Below are 17,309 nucleotides of genomic sequence, written 5' to 3' on the forward strand. Positions count from 1 at the left end.
TCATCACTAATTCTCCAACTTCCCGTGCAGGTAGAAGACTGAAGTTTGGCAGCCTCATTCCTTACAGCTTACTTACAAAAGTTAAGCAGGTTTTATTTCGAAATTCTCCGTGTAATAGTCATAACTTGAACCTATTTTTTCGTCCATATACTATAATAGACTGCAACTCGATGGCCGTGGGAGACGGAGTTGCGTGTCGCATCATCACTCCTCCCACGTAATTGAGTGCCTGCCCATATAAGGTAAATATTCGCGGGTGAAGGACTGTGCTTAGCATATTCATAAGTAAAAATATCTGAATAATGAATAACTCATGTTAATTATATTTTGTCCATGAATACTTATTAAATAATTCCAAATAGTCTGTCTGCTTCCTTTCATAGCTTTTCCGATGGTTGTGCTGCTTCCAGGCATGTATTTTCCCAATCACATTTCAGCCATCATTTGTTGCCAGGCAGAGAGGACTTTACAATCCATTGTGCAGACACTCTAACACAGAATATATGCCGATTAACCTGTTGCTTCAACCAATCAGATTTTGAGTTGGTGTCAGTACGGCCCTCTAGCAGGCGTACAGCGACGTCACCGTATTCAGACCCATTGATTGGATAGAAGCCACAGGTTCGATTTTCAGCATTAGCTTTGATGGCAATAGAAAGGGACTTTTTGATGGAACTGAGGCGCATGGATAATCTGTATGACAGAGTGATTGAACTGTTTTTGAGGAAAGAGAGGAGGATGGATTCTGTTTACAAATAATCCGAATTTTTGGTGAGTAAAATGTTGCAATTCTATCTGCGATGCAGCGGCTCTTTATTCTGTATTTCTGCATATTAAGATGGTTTTTATAACCATACATTAGTTTTTGAGGGGCAGGTTGATTCAGACAGAGCAGTACTAAAGGCCTAGGTGTGAGATGTGTGCTCCTCCAATGGACCAGATATACGTAAATTTAATGAACATTACAACCCGAAAATAAACAAAACTGTAGAGAGGCCCATGATTAAATGAATGGTAAAAAAGTAAGAGCAAAGCGACGGTGACTTATTGAGGCAGGCAGGCCAGAGCACAATAGCACGGGGCTCGATGTAAAGCGCGTTAAGTCGATCTAAAATGCGCGCTCAGATTCAAAAGAATATATCTTTTCAAGTTCTATTTGGATATAAGTAGGTTCTGTTTAGTCGACAGAAATATCTTTGGTAGGAATGTAAGTTGAATTTAGTCTTTACATTTCTATGGTGAAGAAAAATTTATGCAATGATGACTAAATTTAACTTACATTCCTACCAAAGATATTTCTGTCGACAAAATAAAAATTACTTATATTTAAAACTTAAATAGAACTTGAACAGATACGATAGTTCATAATGCCCATGCAACACTATGTGCACGTAAGAGCGGAAGTCATCCATTTTAACAAGCAGCGTATTGCACTGATACGAAATAGCCTGCCCATTTAACTATTTAGGAATGGATAAATAAATTAAGATTTTGTACAAATAATGTTTTTCTGTTTTCTTCCTCAATGGATTCTGGCATGCCCAGCAACAGCTGCTCGCACCCCAAAGGGTGTAAAATATATTATATATATATTATATATATATATATATATATATATATATATATATATATATATATATATATATATATATATATATATATATATATATATATATGTGTGTGTGTGTGTGTGTATATATATATATATATATATATATATGTATATGGGGCGGCACGGTGGCACAGTGGTAGCGCTGCTGCCTTGCAGTTAGGAGACCCAGGTTCGCTTTTCAGGTCCTCCCTGCATGGAGTTTGCATGTTCTCCCCGTGTCTGCGTGGGTTTCCTCCCACAATCCAAAGACATGCAGGTTAGGTGGATTGGCAATTCTAAATTGGCCCTAGTGTGTGCTTGGTGCGTGGGTGTGTGTATGTCCTGCGGTGGGTTGGCACCCTGCCTGGGATTGGTTCCTGCCTTGTGCCCTGTGTTGGCTGGGATTGGCTCCAGCAGACCCCCGTGACCCTGTGTTCGGATTCAGCGGGTTGGAAAATGGATGGATGTATTTATATGTGTGTGTGTATATGTATGTGTGAATATATGTAGATATATATATGTGTGTGTATATTTATATATGTATGTATATGCATATGTATATGTGTATATATATGTTTGTGCGTATGTATATATATGTATGTGTGTGTGTATATATATATATATAGGTATATGTGTGTGTAGATATGTATATATGTGTAGATATGTATATATAAATATGTATATATATGTGGATGTATGTGTGTTTATGTGTATATGTATATATATATACTGCTCAAAAGAATTAAAGGAACACTTTTTAATCAGAGTATAGCATAAAGTCAATGAAACTTATGGGATATTAATCTGGTCAGTTAAATAGCAGAGGGGGTTGTTAATCAGTTTCAGCTGCTGTGGTGTCAATGAAATTAACAACAGATGCACTAGAGGGGCAACAATGAGATGACCCCCAAAACAGGAATGGTTTTTTAACAGGAGGAGGCCACTGACATTTTTCCCTCCTCATCTTTTCTGACTGTTTCTTCACTAGTTTTGCATTTGGCTACTGTCAGTGTCACTACTGGTAGCATGAGGCGATACCTGGACCCTACAGAGGTTGCACAGGTAGTCCAACTTCTCCAGGATGGCACATCAATACGTGTCATTGCCAGAAGGTTTGCTGTGTCTCCCTGCACAGTCTCAAGGGCATGGAGGAGATTCTAGGAGACAAGCAGTTACTCTAGGAGAGCTGGAGAGGGCCATAGAAGGTCCATAACCCATCAGCAGGACCAGTATCTGCTCCTTTGGGCAAGGAGGAACAGGATGAGTACTGCCAGAGCCCTACAAAAAGACCTCCAGCATGCCACTGGTGTGAATGTCTCTGACCAAACAACCAGAAAGACTTCATGAGGGTGACCCAAGGGCCCCATGTCCTCTAATGGGCCCTGAGCTCACTGCCCAGCAGCATGCAGCTTGATTGGCATTCGCCATAGAATACCAGAATTGGCAGATGCACCACTGGTGCCCTGTGCTTTTTACAAATGAGAGCAGGTTCACCCTGAGCACGTGACAGAAGTGAAAGGGTCTGGAGAAGCCATGGAGAACATTATGCTGCCTGTAAAATCATTCAGCATGAGCAGTTTGGTGGTGGGTTAATGATTGTATGGGGAGGCATATCCATGGAGGGTCACACAGACCGCTACAGGCTTGACAAATGCACCTTGGCTGCCATTAGGTATCACGATGAAATCCTTGGACCCATTGTCAGACCCTATGCTGGTACAGTGGCTCCTGGTGCATGACAATTCCTGGCCTCATGTGGTGAGAGTATGCAGGCAGTTCCTGAAGGAATTGATACATTGACTGGCCACCACAGTTTCCTGACCTAAATCCAATAGAACACCTCTGGGACATTATGTTTTGGTCCATCCAATGCCACCAGGTTGCACCTCAGACTGTCCAGGAGCTCAGTGATGCCCTGGTCCAGATCTAGGAGGAGATCCCCCACAACACCATCTGTCATCTCATTAGAAGCATGCACTGATGTTGTCAGGCATGTATACAAGAACACAGGGGCCATACAAAGTGCTGCGTACAATTTTGAGTTGCTGCAATTAAATTTTGGCAAAATGGACTAGCCTGCCACATAATTTTTCACTCTGATTTTTGGGGCGTCTTTGAATTCAGGGCTCTGTAGGTTGATCATTTTCATTTCCATCAAACGATGTGGCATCCTTTCGTTCCTAACACATTACCCAGTCTATATCAGTATAGATATCCAGGAGGATTTCTTTTTCCCATTGAGATCTGATGTGTTTTCAAAGTGTTCCTTTAATTTTTTTGAGCAGTTTATATATGTTTATGTGTGTGTGTGGGTGTATATATATATATATATATATATATATATATATATATATATATATATATATATGACAGCAACACTCATAACAGTGACAAAACAATTACATTGACAATCATGTTACGTTATTTTCAAAATGTTTCCTTTTCTTTTTCATTGCTTCTTTAACACACTACTTCTCCGCTGCGAAGCGCGGGTATTTTGCTAGTGTAATATATATATCTCTCTATTATAAAAATAAATCCTGTGGGAGGGAATGATTAGGAGACGATACGTGATCTTCATGTTAAGATCACGGAACACACTTAAAAGACCCACGAGACTAAATAGATTGGCCATGGAGTGCCTCGCGGGGACCTTAAACATGAGACTTTGTGCCAAGAGATTGATCCAGGAACATCTTGCGATGACATAGAACATGACATTCTTGCAAGACACACCCTACTTGCAACCAATATCAAATAAGACCACAAAGAGAAAAACCATCAATCGTGTAAATGCTTTGAGCACACACAGATCCAGGGCTCTCAGCGCATATAAAGCGTATAAGGACAATACGTTATAAATGAAACGAAGAGGACTAAACAAAGATGAAAGAGCAGCACAGAGAAAAGAGGCTCAAAAGCATTGGAGAGACAAAAAATGAAAAAGAATAATCTAGGTGCAAATTCAGAAAATAAGGAAAGTAATTATCAGCCCAGAACAAGTGGAATTGAAAAGAAAAAAAAGCACGTCCAATCTGGACATTGGCGCTATAGACATGCAGAGCAGGTTAGAGATTATGAAAGCAGAGGAATTCGAAAAGCTCAAAAAAAAAAAAAACCTTGGCGTGATACACATGTGGACAAAGTTAAAGAATATGGAAGTAGGAAAATTAGAAAGTATAAAAAAAGAAAGTAAAGATCATATTAGCGCAAACTAACCAAAATTATTACTCGAAAAAGGGAAAATAATCACCACAGACCAGGTGTCATTGGAAAAAAAAGCAGGATAAAGCGAGGACAGAACACGGATAAAGAAGTTTTCTTGGATTTCTATATGAATAAGAAAGATCACGCACGCATATATAACAAACCAACATGTGACGAGTTATCAGCGATAATAGTTTCGAAAGACGGAAATATCAAAAACAGAGTAGATATTCATGTTTATCCGAAAGCAGAACATAAATCGACATTTCTGTCTAATAATTCACCACATTCTGATCCATTACTCTTTCCTTTGCTTTTCCCAGATGGAGAAACAGGATGGTCATACAATATAAAACACACGAATTCAGAAAAACGAATAATACCAACACAATATTTCGGGGCAAAATTAGCGATACTAACCAATGTATTTAACCCACTTCTGTCATCTCAACGTCTAGCACAACATTACATTATTAATGTGTTTCTAAAAGTCGAAGCTAATCATCTTTTCTTTATTAAATCGAATCAAGCAGAACTTAGAACGGAACATATGCAAGGACTCATTGATCACGTTCAAAATTCAAATATCAATAGTTCAGACAAATTCAAAATAGGTAGTACAGGCAATAATATTACCATCATCATATCAAGGTAGTCCAAGAGCATTGCAACAGTTATATCATGATGCAATGGCAATATCCAGAACTATTAGTCAACCAGATTTATTTATTACAATGACATGCAATCCACAATGGCCAGAAACCTGGAGATTCTTGAAAACAATGCGACCAGCTACATCAGCTCTGGATTATCTGACATTCGTAAGTAAACTTTTTTACCAGAAAGTCTTAATTTTATTGAAAGAACTCAAAAGGGTGTTTGGTCAAATCCGAGCATACATTTACACGATCAAATTTCAAAAACGTTTACCTCACATGCATTTATTCGTTACTTTACAAAAAAATTATTAACTGCTGATGATGTACATTGTTTTGTCTCTGCTGAAATTCCAAACAGAGAAACCAATCCCGAATTATGGTACAAAGTCATTAAACACATGTCTCACGGACCTCATTTAAAAGATTCAGCATGTTGGGACTCGAAAGAAAAAAAGTGTTTTAAAAAAATTTACAAAAGCTTTCATTCAAACAACAGATATGACTAAGGCTGGCTTTCCAGATTATCGCCGAAGAGACAATCGTCACGAACTTATCACGGAAAGAAAGATGGAAAATTGTCATGATCGATAATTCAGTGATTGTACCATATAACCCATATTGGCTAAAAACATTTGATTGTCATATTAATGTCGAGTATTGTGCATCAGTGATGAGAATTACAGTAAGTACATCTACAAGTACATTCATAAAGGGCACAATAGAGTATGCGTAACGTTATCGAAAGAACAAGCACAGGATGAAGTTCAAGCATATTTAGATACGCAATACATTAGTACAATGGAAAACGGGTGGCATTTAATGGAATTACCAATGCACAGTCAAAGTCATTCTGTAAAATTATTACCGATTATTTTCCAGGACAGAATATGGTTCAGTTTAAAGAAGGCAAAGAAGCAGATGCTTTACAAGTAGCAAAAACAAAAAAAGAAAATGATTGGCTTATTTCGAACTAAATAAAAAAGACATAAATGCAAAGGCATATACAGTGCATCCGGAAAGTATTCACAGCGCATCACTTTTTCCACATTTTGTTATGTTACGGCCTTATTCCAAAATGGATTAAATTCATTTTTTTACTCAGAATTCTACACACAACACCCCATAACGACAACATAAAAAAAGTTTACTTGAGATTTTTGCAAATTTATTAAAAATATATATGTTGTGTGTGTGTGTGTGTGTGTGTATATATATGTATATATATATATATATATATATATATATATAAAAAGTAAACCTTTTTAAACTGAGGGAAAATATACCAATAATTATTTGTTAAGGATCTCTTTGTATACCACGTTGTCAGTTCGGCCCTCCGGTTGTAATATGACCAAGCTGTGCGCTGAGCTTACTCTTGAGCATGCAACGTACAGTTGGCCATGTGAAAAGTAATCCTGTCTCAAATCTCACAGCTTGGATTGCTGCTGTCATAATCGGTTGAGTTTCATGGTTTGTTTCAATTACGACAGTATTTGCAGGACTTGTGTTGAAGTGGCATCTGTCAAGCGTTGTAAGCATACAACCGGTTTCATCGATAACTTCGCATCCAGCTTTTGAGAGTTTACAATATTCATAAACATCAAAGTGTCCACTACGGAAATTGTCACCTGTGAATCTAAGAAGTTTATGAGGCATTGGTGGTTGTCGAAAGGTGTAAAATATTATATATATATATATATTATATATACAGTAATCCTCCTCGATCGCAGGGGTTATGCTCCAGAACCCCCGATAGGTGAAAATCATTTTTGTATTGTTATTTTTATATATTTTAAGCCCTGCACTGTTATACAGCATAATCCCTTTGTATTCTCTTAGATATTAGGTAAGATTCATTGAAATGATGTATATAAACACACTGTTTATATACAGTAAAACCTAAATATTATTTTAAAGATATTGAGTGTCTCCGATATCACATATGTTACAGCCATTACGATAGACAGGCCAACCAGCAATAAATACGTACAATACAAGAAAAATAGTATACAGTAAATGTGTGTACAGTGACACTAAACGTACGTACATGTACTAAGTACTGTAAGTAGAAAATTAATTATGGTTACTCACCAAAAATGACACGATGACTTGTCCGATAACAATGAGTTTAATTTTACTGCACAACAAAGGAGCGCGTTACAGTTCTTCCAAAGGAGCCACTTCAGGCGATTGTGTAGCACTGCCGTTGTTCTTCTTCTGGCAGTCTTCAATCCAAATCCCTAAAGCAGATTCCATCCAGACTACTGCCTTATTACATCCACTTAAACTCGTTTTGCACCCTGGTTAAAAGGACACTGCGGCCATAGATCTTATATTCCTTTCCTACTTTTTAAATAAACAGAATCGTAGCCTCATTGATGCTGTAACGGCGTCCTACAGATTTTCCCTTCCTTCAACAAATGCAAAACATTTACCTTTTCGGCAATCGTTAACATCTTCCGTTTGGCGCTTGGGCACGGCCCCTGAAAAAGTAACAGGAGCAGATCGTTTTGGAGCCATAATGAAGGGCTTGACTATGCACAAAGTTAAACACAAAAGAGCACAAAAGTTAACTCTTTACACAGCGAAACACGTTGATGCTGAATGAGCGAGACGAGACTTCCTGGTTAACACTGCATTCAGCACACAGGAACTTAACTGCGTGCTCTGATTGGTTAGCTTCTCAGTCATCCGCCAATAGCGTCACTTGTATGAAATCAACTGGGCAAACCAACTGAGGAAGCATGTACAAGGAAGTGAAAAGACACATTGTCCACAGAACCCGCAAAGCAGTGAAAAATCAGCGTTATATATTTAGTTATGCTTACATATAAAATCCGCGATAGAGTGAAGCCGCGAAAGTTGAAGAGCGATATAGCGAGGGATTACTGTATACACACACATATATATATATATATATATATATATATATATATATACACACACACACATATATATATTATGGGGTGCCAAACAGGCAAATACATTGATTTTCTGAATAGTCGGCGTCAGAATATATAGTGAAAACTTGAATATATAAAGTCATTTCCGAATATATTAAGTCAAAACTTGAATATATAAAGTCAGCATCGATATATATAAAGTCAAACTTGTTTCTGAATATATAAAGTCAAAATATATTGATTGAAACGACTCAGGCACATTTTTAGTAAACTAAAAAAACTGAAATAAGTTAACAAAAACATATTCAGAAAAATAAATTAAAAAAACACTGTTCAGTTAATGTTTTGAAAATGATGCATGTGCCCTGCCCAGGATTGGTTTCTGCCTTGCGCCCAGTGTTGGCTGGGATTGGCTCCAGCAGACCCCCGTGATCCTGTGGTCGGATTCAACGGGTTGGGAAATAGATGGATATTCCAGAGCTGACTTTGTATATTCCGACGCTGACTTTATATATTCAAGTTTTGACTTTATATATTCCAGCGCTGACTTTATATATTCAGGTTTTGACTTTATATATTCCAGTGCTGACTTTATATATTCCGACGCTGACTTTATATATTCAAGTTTTGACTTTATATATTCAGAAAATCAATGTATTTGCCTGTTTGGCACCCCATAATATATATACACACACACACTGAGGAGAGGCAAGACAGATGACAGCCCGCATGGACTTTGCTAAAAGACACCTGAAGGACTCTGAGATTGTGAGAAATAAGATTCTCTGGTCCGCTGAGACCAAGATAGAACTTTTTGGCCTTAATTCTAAGCGGTATGTGTGGAGACAACCAGGCACTGCTCATCACTTGTCCAATAAAGTCCCCACAGTGAAGCATGGCGGTGGGAGCATTATGCTATGGGGGTGTTTTTCAGCTGTAGGGACAGAACGACTGGTTGCAATCGAGGGAAAGATGAATGCGGCCAAGTACAGGGATATCCTGGACAAAAACCTTCTCCAGACTGCTAAGGACCTCAGACTGGGCCGGAGGTTTACCTTCCAACAAGACAATGACCCTAAGCACACAGCTAAAATAACAAAGGAGTGGTTTCACAACAACTCTGTGACTGTTCCTGAATAGCCCAGCCAGAGCCCTGACTTAAACCCAATTGAGCATCTCTGGAGAGACCTACAAATGGCTGTCCACCAACGTTTACCATCCAACCTGACAGAACTGGAGAGAATCTGCAAGGAGGAATGGCAGAGGATCCCCAAATCCATGTGTGAAAAACTTGTTGCATCTTTCCCAAGAAGACTCATGGCTGTATTAGCTCAAAAGGGTGCTTCTACTAAATACTGAGCAAAGGGTCTGAATACTTAGGACCATGTGATATTTCAGTTTTTCTTTTTTAATAAATCTGCAACAATTTCAAAAATTATTTTTTTTGTCTGTCAATATGGGGTGCTGTGTGTACATTAATGAGGAAAAAAAATAATTTAAATGATTTTAGCAAATGGCTGCAATATAACAAAGAGTGAAAAATTGAAGGGGGTCTGAATACTTTCCGTACCCACTGTGTATATATTATATATATGTGTGTGTGTGTGTGTGTGTATATATATATATGTGTGTGTGTGTGTGTGTGTATATATACACATACACACTAAGGTGAGGCAGCTTACGCACACATTATTGTGAAGGGGAGCGCATCTGTATACCAGTTACAACAGGTCTGCATTGGTTTCAGCATGTAGTACTGTTTTAATGACCGTGTCAGTTAGACGTATGCAAATCATTCAGTGCAATGCTGCAGTTTGAACAACGTGATAACGTGAAGTTCAGGTACAAATTGGGGAAATCAGCTTCAGATACACAAGTGCTGCAGTGCTGATACTGTACGAGTCACCCAATCTGATCGGCCACTCTCCTGTTGTATCACAATTCCACAAACGTTTTGTCTGCCCCTCGTATAGAAGGACCAAAGGGGAATTCTAACTGTTCCTACTCCTAAAACAGTTCCAATCAATCCAGAGAATCAGTTGTTCTACTCCTTCCATACTGCTTGGTCATAAATAATAATAAAATTATATGGAAATATAATTAAATGTACCATTTATTATAACATTTTGCAATGCATTTATTTAATTAACTTTGTCTGAAACATTCCAATATACAGAATCACACACCTTCTGACATCACTAAAACTCAAAATTCCCCTGTTTCCCCACCAAAGACACAATGTTATGCAACCTTTTTAGGCTTTTCATACAACAATTGCAAATCTAAATCATTATAAGTCAACCATAAATTTCACTTTATTTTTGATAGGTGTCCAGGTACAATATACTAGACTTTGCAAAGTAGTTAATTTAGTCTTTTAATGAAATCATTCACTAAATCTGAATTCCAATAAATTATTTAAAACCACAACTGTACACATTAAATACATATATACAAGGAGACAAAATAACAGGGGAAAACAACACAAAACTAGTTCCTTTCAAACAAATTTCCAGACTTCAATTTTCATTGCATTTCTCTTTCCTGAAAACTCTTTTTAATGTCCCTTCTATTTCAGCCATTTTCATTTTTGCAAACTAACTTAGCACATCAAAACCGCAGTAAGGGGCAGAAAACTATCTGCATATTGCACTTTCTCTTTTGGTTTTGTTTTTTTTTTTTTTAACATACATAAGCTTTCTTGTCTCTTTCCTGTCTCACCCTGGGAAAAACTACCCTCAGGAAGTTCCTTTCTAAAGAAAAACAGGTTAAATTTTATTTAATGCCTTCATTAAAGCTTTACCTAATCAAATCAAGAAGTGTTACACCTAGTTGGAGAATGTGGACATGCTGCATGTTGATTAGTAAATGCAAATAAGTATCTCATGGTAATCTGTACACGGAACCCAATAATCCCATAAATTTACAAGAGGTATATATGTATACTTAAGGAAAAAAGAAACAAAACATCTACTTTAATGAGAAAACTATAGTCATAGCTTTTGTATTTTCATAAAAAACTGTCAATTTCTTTTAAACCTTCTGACATGAAATGGTACAGCTTGAATAGCAAGGCACTGCAACATGCCAAATGCACAAATATTATATTTATTCAACAAGTTCCAGGATGAATAAAGTCTGATGAAGCCACTGTCAAAAATGCATTAATTCAAAGCTTAGGTCATGGCAAGACAAAAGCCACAGTCAGTTTTCTATGTATTCCATAATGTATCAAATGTCAACAGAAAACAGAAAGGGAGCCTTTGGCATGCTGTAAGCATTATCCAACACCACTTACGTGTGATTTAGCCACTGTCCCAACTAAAGAGAAGGATTCAGCAGAACAAAACAGTTCCAAGACTTGGTTTCCTTCAGGCAGCAACACCATAGCAGAAGTGATATATTAGACTGGTGACTGGCATCTTTTAGACTGGTCTATCTAAAAGATCATTTCAGGCTGCTGGCAGACATAACTATTATGTCAGTGATCAGACAGTGAGGGACGGGCTCTATACTGCTCGTCTTAGAGCAAGGTGACGTTTAGAGGACCGCTGTATCGCACCTCCTAGAACACCAGCCCTATAGCAGAACGATGCCAGCCCACACATAGCTACTGTTGCCACGACTGTCCTGAGAAATGAGAGCAAATGCTGCCTTGATTAGCCTTTACTATATGGCCTTAATCCCCACAGAGCTCATTTGGGATGTTGTTCTGGATTGCAATATCCAGAAACATTAACCTCCGCCTGTAATTGGCCAGAAGCTTTGTCAGGGACTTTTACTGTAGATTAATGGAATAACATCCATATTTGCAGCTTCTAAAGCTCAGTCTTGCTGAAGGACTGCCAGGTGATTATTGTTAATGTTTACAGTTGTTAATATTATCCTGTAATTCTCATGTTTATTATTATTTCAGTATTTCTCTCACTCTCTCTATGGATCGACCTGTGTGGTTGAGTATGTATACACATGAGTTTGTGTTTTGCTGCATATTATTTCACATTTCAACTAAGTTCAATTTTTACCCAGACATCACTCTGATGTCTGTTAATGTGTGGCTGCTATTCCAGCATATGCTACACCAAAATATGTTTTACTAAATATTCAAGTGACACTTAAATACCAAATTATAAAACAGTAACCTGAAATACATGGTATTTACTTCTTTATTTCAAACACAATACTTTTTTTTTTTTCTAATTGGCCTCTTAAAGAAGAAAGCATTTACTGCCACATATAATCACAAGAAAAGAATGTCTAATCTCATCTTCCATTTGCACTCACCTCATTTGGCTACTGACATGAAAGGAATTCTCTTTGGCTTGAAGGTGCACAAAAACAGGCCTGGGGACTTTACAGCACTCACAAAGCAGCTTTTAGGTGCACTTGGTAAAGTTTTGTTCTTTTCATTATTATTATTTTACAGACAAACATAAATTACTCATGCAAAAAACCATGGTTTTGATAGCTTCTAACTTGTTCCTATGTACCCCTCACAGTCATGGTTCTTTAAAAAATTATACTTCTTTTACACACCAATGGGATGTAAAAAAAAGTTTTGGTCTATATAATATATCACAATAGGGAACTTGCATACAACAAATGCACACATCAGACATCTCCCACTTGCTACTGCTGCCTCTACTGTTCTCTATCACCTTCACTTTCCTCCCCAACACTAATAGTAAAGTTTCTGGGAGAATATGCTGCAACCTTGCTTCCACTTTGGAAATATGAGCTCTGAACTTTGGTAAAATTAAAGTCTAGCTATTTAGTGGATCACCGCAAACCTGTACAAAGGGGCTCTAAACACTGGTTCTCACAACAAACACCAGAAGGAGCTCCGCACAGTCCACCTACTGTATATTATCTTGGTAGCACTGTTCTACCTCATGAAACTGTGTTATTCTTAGTCCAACAGCATCAACTTCAAATGATGGCATTCTCAAACCTTGAGCATCTCTTTCATGCTAACTCTATTATTATACACTGTGTGCACAATTATTAGGCAAGTGAGTATTTTGACCATATCATCATTTTTAATGCGTATATTCCAACTCCAAGCTGTATTAACTTGAATGCTTATTGGATTTAAGCACGTCAGGTGATGTGTATTTGTGTAATGAGGGAGGGTGTGGCCTAAGGAGATCAACACCCTATATCAAGGTGTGAAGAATTATTAGGCAGCTAGTTTTCCTCAGGCAAAATGGGCCAAAAAAGAGATTTAACTGACTCTGAAAAGTCAAAAATTGTAAAAAGTCTTTCAGAGGGATGCAGCACTTTTGGAATTGCTAAGATATTGGTGTGTGATCACAGAACCATCAAACATTTTGTTGCAAATAGTCAACAGGGTCGCAAGAAACGTGTTGAGAACAAAAGACGCAAATTAGCTGCCAAAGATTTGAGAAGAATCAAACGTGAAGCTACCAGGAACCCATTATCCTCCAGTACTTTCATATTCCAGAGCTGCAACCTACCTGGAGTGCCCAGAAGTACAAGGTGTTCAGTGCTCAAAGACATGGCCAAGGTAAGGAGGGCTGAAACCCAACCACCACTGAACAAGAAACATAAGTTGAAACGTCAAAACTGGGCCAAGAAATATCTGAAGACCGATTTTTTTCAAAGGTTTTATGGACCGATGAGATGAGAGTGACTCTTGATGGACCAGATGGATGGACCTGTGGATCAGTAATGGGCACAGAGCTCCACTCCAACGTGGAGGTGGGGTACTGGTATGAGCTGGTATTTTTAAAGATGAGCTAGTTGGACCTTTTGCATTGAAGATGAACTCAAAATCAACTCCCAAACCTACTGCCAGTTTTTCAAGACACTTTCTTCAAACAGTGATACAGGAAAAGACCATGATTTTTATGCAGGCCAATGCTCCATCACTTGCATCGAAGTTCTCCACTGCGTGGCCAGCCAGTAAAGGCCTTAAAGATGAAGGAATAATGACATGGCCCCTTCCTCATCTGACCTAAACCCTATCGAGAACTTGTGGGCACTTCTTAAACGCTAGATTTACGGGGGAGAAAAACAATACACCTCTCTGAAGAGTGTCTGGGAGGCTGTAGTCACTGCTCCACAAAAAGCTGATCGTCAACAGATCAAGAAACTGACAGACTACATGAATGGAAAGGCTTATGACTGTTATTGGAAAGAAGGGTGGCTATATTGGTCATTCATTGATTGATTTATTTTTTTTGAAATGTCAGAGATGTTTATTTGTAAATTTTGAGGTGTTTGTTTATTACTCTCACTATAACAGATGAAAATAAACAAGTGAGATGGGAAAATTTTCATTTTTCCTTTAGTTGCATAATAAATCTGAACACTAATAGTTGCCTAATAATTGTGTGCACATATGTATTCCCCTGATGATATTCACACTCACATTTCCGTTGTGAAACATTCAGGTTTCAGGTTTATTAACATTTTGGATTGACTATTAGCACTGTGTTTGTTCCATATTAAAATTAATCCTCAAAAATACAACTTGCCTAATAATTGTGCACACAGTGTAGAGTCTAATGGGTAAGGTTATGTACTAAAAACTTCATGTCTACGAGACCCCAGAGGTCTATTTTCTCCAAGATGTTGCTTCCTAGAGATTTTTTCTTTTAAATCTTCCATGTTAACCACTGGTCATAGCTATTAAAAGTATTATATAGTGTACAGTATTACATCATCAGTTGTATGATAAATAGAAATATCACAGATTAACTTTTTTTGGGACATTTGATACTGTAAACAATTTATAAATGTTTATTATTCTAATGAGTATCATTCTATATAGAATTTCAGGGTCATATTTTAGTAGCATCGAGTTTAATCATTATATTTTTCTTAAGGTAACATATTTTGTTAATAACTTTACCATTCAATGTAACAATGATGATTATAATAAGGGTAAATTATTATTATTAACAAATATTTTAAAATTAATAATGTCCATTCCATATAATAGCAAGTTTCAACAATGATTTAAATAAGATAAAATGTACTTTTTTTATGGTTATGAAACATACTTTATAATAAAACATCAATTTTGCACACACCATTTGTCTTTTTTGAGAAAAATACACCTTTCACTATTATTTGACTTCATTAATTATGCAATAGTGCATTCATTTGAAATCTCTTGCAACTATAGTTAACTTTGATGTTTGCAGAATAAATTCTTTACATGGAGCAGAAGGTGCCTCCAAATTCCTGTAAAGTGTTTAGTAGGAGTCTGGTATGAGGAAGTCCTTGCTGCTAGGAAACATATCCTCTGAAGCAGTCTTCCCTGTCTGTAGCACACAATGTTCCCTTTTGTTCATGTGAGCAATGTACAGCCTGTTGGTGTTCAGCATCAGCATCTGTTCAAGGTGCATATACCCGTGGTAAGCTGGCTACCCAATGAACCATGTATGAGAACAGTTAAAAAATGGGTAGACACACATTTCAATTTATGTGAAAATGTAATACACTCTCCTGTTGTTTTTCCTCGCAGAGGCCTAGAGATGCAAACCACTACTTCATCAACCTCAGTGTCAACTTCTTCGAATTCAACAACCAAATCCACGGAGCAGCTACTTTATCAGAGTAAGATGAGATTTCTCTTTCATTGAATGACACATTCAAGATTTCTTTTTTTCCAAATCTGGACAAAAAAAAATCACTCTAAAAAACATTTGCACATTTTCTTGAAAGGTACAGCCCACTCAAAGCAAAGCAAGCATTAGCTAAAATTACTTTATTCTCCAACAACATTCTAAACGATGATTTTAGGGGGCAAGTGAAACAGCTAGTTTTTGTTCAAGCCAAAAACTTAACTGAAAAAGAAAATAAAAAAGCTGTAGGATTAATCAATAACTCATATTTTACAGGATGGCTTATTTCAGCTCTGCCTGCAGTTGCAATTGTCAAGTTTAGTCCTGTGGCCCAATTTAATTGCAGTTTTTTCCTCCAAGTACTTCCACAATCAATGATCTATTTTACTTTGTAACTGAATTTTTATTTAATTAGCTGTTTATTTTTATTTATATATATTTGTATGTTTGTCAGACCTATAACTATTTAAGTCTTGTTTTTCATTCTCCTTTTTATTTAACTGTTTCTGTAGTGATTGCCCACTTAATTGTATCCTAACAATTACAAAGACAAGCAAAGTAGACACCAGGGCAAACAACACTAAATGCTGAAAGGATGCTATTACTTAAGCGTCATACCCTTTGGCATGGTCATTAGTAAATAAATGCTGAAAATGGTTAGGACAAACACCATAACTAGAGTGGACTCCCCAGGAGGCACCATGATTGATCCAAAAGTGTCAGAAACTAACAATGGGCTTGGCTTTTCTTTCATCTGCATAAATACATTTTTGTTTAATGCAAAGAACCCTACATTGTCCAACCCCACAACATATACCATTTATTTATAGTACACGCAGAAAATATTGTGAAGATTTGAGTTTGAATTATTGACAGATATGCAATTAAGTGTTCTTGAACCTGATCTTTCATTTTTTCAAGAGATGGCTGTCCCTATCTATCTGAAGTAGAATGTCAGTGTAAATGATTAGTAAAAAATGAAAATGAATCTCAACAAATGTATTAGACTAAAATATTAGAAATCTTTTCATTTTAAGCAAATTACTCCAGTATCTACTCTATATTCTATAGAGAGATAATTATTGTGTTTATGGTGCCCAACCTGCAGTCCATTTGGTGCAGAAGAATACAGTTATCAGTAAGTGACTGCCAAATACCTGTACAATGTTAACAATCAGCTATCTTTCAAAATTTCCAAAATGTCTTCTTTTATAAAAGACTGAAGTTAGCTACTGCAATTCTGTAACTAATTAATAAGTGCATTTAATACTATAAATGCTGCATGTTACACTGCAAAAGATTAATGGCACACAGTTTATATAGTATATTTAAAAAAAACAACAGAAACCTAAAT

General features: G+C 37.0%; 1 protein-coding gene across 1 annotated transcript in view; it reads left to right on the forward strand.

The window, feature by feature from the left end:
• Positions 1-17,309, forward strand: part of LOC120517711 (non-compact myelin associated protein) — a 55,345-nt gene that overhangs the window by 28,734 nt on the left and 9,302 nt on the right. Inside the window, exon 2 of the mRNA XM_039740164.1 lies at positions 15,856-15,947. Coding sequence (XP_039596098.1) covers positions 15,866-15,947 — 82 coding nt within the window. The 5' untranslated portion in view covers positions 15,856-15,865. The remainder of the gene's footprint in view (positions 1-15,855; positions 15,948-17,309) is intronic.

This window comes from Polypterus senegalus, chromosome 17 (assembly GCF_016835505.1).
Source record: "Polypterus senegalus isolate Bchr_013 chromosome 17, ASM1683550v1, whole genome shotgun sequence".
Classification (NCBI taxonomy): Eukaryota; Metazoa; Chordata; class Cladistia; order Polypteriformes; family Polypteridae; genus Polypterus; species Polypterus senegalus.